Raw genomic sequence first — 6,000 nt, 5'->3', positions numbered from 1 at the left:
TGATGTCAACAGCTGGCACATGACCCGGTGCGTAAAAAGCGACATGATTTACACAATAACGATATTTAAATTCCTGAAAAAAAAGACAAATTCTGAATTCGTCCAAAATTATTTCATCATTTTTTTAAATTTTAATACTCAATAGTTACTATGCTTCAAATGCATTTGATGTTTTTGTTGTATTGGACTTTTTTTTCTCATCGCACATAGTTGTGGGATCCCTATCAAGCTACTTTATCTTTTCATCTCACCATTTAAAACCGTGTTATTTTTCATTTACAACAACTTCAACAGTCAATCATAATTTAATGGTTCTTTATATTTAGGAATAATTTAAGATAACATAGGATGATACGCATACGTCCATCTATGGCATGCAAAGCCCAACATACACTCCCGTTCAAAAGTTTGGGGTCACCCCCTCAAAAACATGTCATTTTTTTAGGCCCATATCTCCGCCAATTTGCGTCCGATTTCAAAACCCTAGGTTTCATTCAAAAGATAATAAGTCAAAGAAACTTTGAACATGATTTAAAAGAAACTTTTTCAAAAAAAATTGTATGTAAGCTTAACCCAAAGTTGGCAAATTTTCTTAAAAATGATTATAAACTTACGGCAGTGTCGCTGGAAATTGGGTTGACCAAATTTTATGATGAGAGCGGTAATATAACCCATTTTCTATTAGCTTTCAACTGCTTTTTTCAGAACTTAGCTAAAAAATCTAGAAAAAAAGTTATTAAGTAAATTAATCCTTGATGTCATCGACCAAAAGTTTGGGGTCACCCCTCAATATGATGTATCGGCCAAAAGTTTGGGGTCACTTTCGTAAAACATGGAAAAGTGATTTGGTGATATCTTCGTCATCTATAGTTCAATTTTAATTATTTTTGGCTCATTTCAAAGATAATTAACTAAATTTACGTTTGATGTCTTCAACTTAACGTATTTAACGGTTTTTGTATATAAAAATGTTATGTAAATTTAGCACATTTTACCACGCTTCAAAAAATGAGGCAACTTTACGTTAAGTTTTAGTATGTAAATATCAACAAATATGTGTGTTTCAATGTCTATGCAGTAAGTATCATTCATTTTGTTTCAAATGAGCCAAGAAGAATTAAAATTGAATGAAAGATGACAAAGATATTAACAAATCACTTTTCCATGTTTTATGATAGTGACCCCAAACTTTTGGCCGATAGAGCATTTTGAGGGGTGACCCCAAACTTTTGGTCGATGACATCAAGGATTAATTTACTTAATAACTTTTTTTCTAGATTTTTTAGCTAAATTCTGTAAAAAGCAGTTGAAAGCTAATAGAAAATGGGTCATATTACCGCTCTCATCTTAAAATTTGTTCGACCCAACTTCCAGCGACACTGCCGTTAGTTTATATTCATTTTTTAGAAAATTTGACAACTTTGGGTTAAGTTCACATACAAAATTTTTTGAAAAAGTTTATTTTAAATCGTGTTCAAAGTTTCTTTGACTTATTATCTTTTGAATGAAACCTAGGGTTTTGAAATCGGACGCAAATTGGCGGAGATATGGGCCTAAAAAAATGACATGTTTTTGAGGGGGTGACCCCAAACTTTTGAACGGGAGTGTATATGCATAAAGGCAATTCCGCTCTTGTTCACCATTGAAGGCAAACTTTTCCCATACGAGAGTATCGAATAAATTATTAAAGAGTTTCTTCTCCCATTCCATTCTTATTTCATGTGCAACACTTCTGGATCTTCTTACGGATACGTTACTGCACCTTTCCTGTTGCTACCGCTGCCGTGGATCATAAATTCAACAATCGGTTGAAATCAATACCTGATCTTTACCGGAATCGCACATTCTTCCGTATGGTGGCGGTTTGGTGTACTTTCAACTGCAAATGGGACGATTCCGACGGGTCCTGTGGACGTGAAATCCGATATCAACAGTATGTAAGTACTTAGTTTATTTTATTTGAGTTTAAGTGTTGTATCGATTTCTCAACTGTGCCGGCGATATAAACGATGCTTAACTCTGAGTGTTGGTATCAACATGACCCGAACGTGGTATGCCTGTCGTGAAGCCTAAACAAGTTTAAATTAATAAATTCTATTTGATTCTTCTCTGTACCAATAATGTAGCTTCAAATCAAATATAGTGCAAACTTTTATCTATATAGGAAGACCATGCTTGCTGAAGTTAATATGTATTAACAAAGAGACGAAATGTGGTGTTTTTTGTAGATGATGGTTCCCACAACATGACGATCATACTGCCGAAAAATGTCTTTATGCAATTCGGTATCATAATTTACATTTTATATAACTCATTTTGGTATCATAATGGCCAATTTTTCCGAACTGGCTCATTATGCAACTGAAATGAGTTGCATAATGAAAAATAGTTGCATAATGTTCATAATGCAACTCATTTGAGTTGCATTATGAACATTATGCAACTCAAATGGGTTGCATTATGAAAAAAATCATTGCATAAAATTTTGTATGGAACTCGTTGCAAAACTCGATTTTTTCAGCACTCTTCGTATTTATCCAACTCGGCAAGCCTCGTTGGATAAATGTACGACTCGTGCTGAAAAAATCAACTTTTTGCAACTCGTTACATAAATAACTATTAAAGCACGTTGGACAAGTCTTCTGTTCTATTGGAATAAAATTGCACGTAAAGTTGGAATTCCCGAGCAGAATAAAATAACAAGTGAATAACATACTAAGGTATTTATCTTAAATACTACCATACCTTGACATACCCTTCACTAGGTGGTAATAAGAGGCAAAATAACAAAAATGAATACCATAGTTTTGTATAAATAACACCTAGAAAATAACAAGTCTTGATATTTCAATAATGAATGCATACCTAAAATTTCAAGTGCTGTATTTGTGATTCTACAGTTATTGAATAACAAACTAATAACATTTCTTATTATTAAATGTTTCATTTGTTCGATGACTTCATGATGTACCGTATGCGTGATAATGTTTGCACCATCGTTGAATAAAATTCCAGTTTCACTTGTGGTTTTATTTGCAGGCATTTAAGGTATAACTCATATCATAGTGGGCTGTGAATAAAAAGTGTTGATTTTCTTAGTTTAACACTTGCATAATGACTAAGTGGCAACCTAGCTCGTGATTTGTCCACGCGCAAATGTCGAAAAGTATCCGTGGTAGTGTCAAAATCAAGATTAACAATTTTTGAATTTATTTTTTTATTTTGACATTGCTTAATGGTGTAGACATTGACACACAAACAAAGGTTATAATAACTATTGATTCTGGAATTTGGTACGGATCGATAGTTTTTCGGAAATCGAAAAAACGGAGGTTCCGTTCGGGCAAATTCAAGACTTTCTTATATGGCGCTACTCGTAGCTCCTGGATGCCATTGATAATAATGTAAGTTTGTTTTTCTATGGTCGAAAGATCATAAAGGCCACCGTAATTTTCCCTTTCGATATGCCATGCTGTTAAGTCGCTGATTTCGCGTTTCTTTGCCATTTTTCTTATAGAGCGCATATAATTCACCCAAATCTTATTTTTGGTGGCAGCGATAGCTTTCTAAATCCATGTTAACCTTGGACGACCAGTGGACACCTTCGGGAATAGTTGCCCTTGCTTTTTTTCAGTCTAAGACTGTTTTGCGGTTCTCCTGAACACTCCTGAAATGTATTTTTTAACATTTGCGCGTGGACAAGTCCCGACTACCGCTGCTACCCCTTCATGGTGCAAATTTTAAACTTTAGAAATCGGATTTTTTTTCCCGCAACCTACTGTGATATGAGTTAGAACTTACGTGCATGCAATAAAAACCAAGACATTGTGTGTACAGGTGATATGGGTACCTTATTTGTACGATGGTGCAAACAGTATCACGCATACGGTAATAGCAAATCTTGTTCTTCGATTATGTTCACTGCTAAAATAACAAATACTACATCAATACCAAATTCTGCTCAAACACCTCCAACTGTTATTGTGATGTTCTCATAACATTTCGTAGAATAACGCAGCAATAACAATTTTAGGTATTAGAGCACATGTTGCTCTTCGCATGGTATTTGTAAGGTATGCCCTTCTGCTCGGGTTAATATTGAAATATTTCGTGATTTTGCTTGAGCATTTTTAATTCTATTAAATGTAAGGCAGTCCACGTAGGCATTTTTCTGACTTCTCATTATGGTAACTATGCGCATTAAGGTTTCCATCAAGTGTAAAGATATTGCATATTGTGTTACAACTGCATGTGTTGCGTAATATTGTAACGGAAATTGCGATTTCAATTCCCGCCGGCTGCAAAATGTTTTACAGTTAACAGTAATATCTCATAAATGAGATGAAAATATAAATCGAACTACACTTATTGTATTATGATTCTTATAACTGTAAAAAAATATAAAATCGTTCGTAAACACGCTGCTCTCTACTTTTTAAATCTTCTATTTTTATACTTTTGCAAATAAAAAACATCGACAAAGTTTGTAATATTTGCTTCGTTAGAATATAAGAGCTAGTAGAAACATTCTTGAACATTTGGCTCAAAATTAAATGACATCTAATCGTTAGCGTATTTATAATTTCTGAAACAATATATATTAGATCCTATTATGTGTTGTGTAAATAATGTACGAGGATACTTTTTCAAATTTATCACCATTACAAACATTATGATGCAAATATTGTTGATATAATTTTATATAGTTATGTAATTTGAAAGAATTCAAGGTACGTCTTCTCAATTAACCCTCCTAAGATGATAGCTTTTTCGCACCACAATGAATAAGTGTACGTTCAGTGTGCTTATCTGGGTTATATCTTGTTCGAGACGGAGCAGCGCAACAAAGTGAAATCTTCATACAAATGGTTCAATATTGGCTCTCAAGAACTCTTAGATTTCCCAACAAAACAATTATTTTTCCTCCTTTGAAAGAACTACTCTTTATCTTTCGATTACTAGCTTTGACTACCTATATAAACCGGAAATAAAAAATATGCGACGGATAAAACTTTTTCATGTGTTACGGTTTTTGTCCTTTTTGTTTAACTTGCTGTGGTGAATCTCAAAGGCAACGTAAACAAAAGTTTGTTTGCAAACATACAAGTATAAGTAACGATTGAATTATTAAAACAGTTTACATCGCATAAAACAAAGACTTAAAAGATGAAAATACGCAAAACTATTATAGCTTGACAGCATGTCACGAAAGGGATATACAGGGGATACTCAAAATAACTGGGACAGGTAAAATTTTTACTTTTCAAAAAATGTTCAACTCGCTGTAACTTTTCGAAAAGGGCATCAAATATTCTCAAATTTTTATTGTGAGTTCATCAACTAGTTGTGTATCAGTGGTCGAAATTTGGAAAAGATCGAGATATTCTACACGAAGCTATTAAGATTCTAGAAAAAGGTATTATTATTTAATAGCCAACTTTGAGCTGCTATATCTCCGGATTCAATGAATTGAATGCAATGAAATTTTAATCATTTATGACTTATATGATGAGCTATTAAAAACTTTTGACTAAACTTAAAATTATTTACAGGAAAAAAATTATTACGATTAGATTATTTTTCTAATATAACACCAATTTATCCAAAACTTCATCATCGTTTCAAAATTTGAGATAGTTTTTATAGTTCATTTAAATTCCCTCTAATTGACTTGAATATATTTATGTTTCAAAGGAAAGCAAAAGTAATGGGATGCATATGAAAAATAGATTAATTTACTAAAAAAAACATAGAATAAATGAAATCGCTATAATTGTTTTCTTATTAATAATTTTAAACTGTTTTTCAAAGTTCACTATATAAGTCATAAATAATTAAAATTTCATTGCATTCGGTTCATTGAATCCGGAGATATAGCAGCTCAAAGTTGGCTATCGGACAATTATACCTTTTTCTAGAATCTTCGTAACTTCGTGTAGAATGGCCCGATCTTTTCTAAATTTTGACCACTGATACACAACTAGTTGGTAAACTTACAGT

General features: G+C 32.8%; 1 protein-coding gene across 1 annotated transcript in view; it reads left to right on the top strand.

The window, feature by feature from the left end:
* Positions 1-1,628: 1,628 nt before the first annotated feature.
* Positions 1,629-6,000, top strand: part of LOC109414963 (uncharacterized) — a 73,664-nt gene continuing 69,292 nt past the window's right edge. The window contains exon 1 of the mRNA XM_062848240.1: positions 1,629-1,937. Coding sequence (XP_062704224.1) covers positions 1,854-1,937 — 84 coding nt within the window. The 5' untranslated portion in view covers positions 1,629-1,853. The remainder of the gene's footprint in view (positions 1,938-6,000) is intronic.

This window comes from Aedes albopictus, chromosome 2 (genome assembly GCF_035046485.1).
Source record: "Aedes albopictus strain Foshan chromosome 2, AalbF5, whole genome shotgun sequence".
Classification (NCBI taxonomy): Eukaryota; Metazoa; Arthropoda; class Insecta; order Diptera; family Culicidae; genus Aedes; species Aedes albopictus.
Note: the sequence above shows the minus strand (reverse complement) of the source record. Positions and strands in the feature narration are given on the sequence as shown.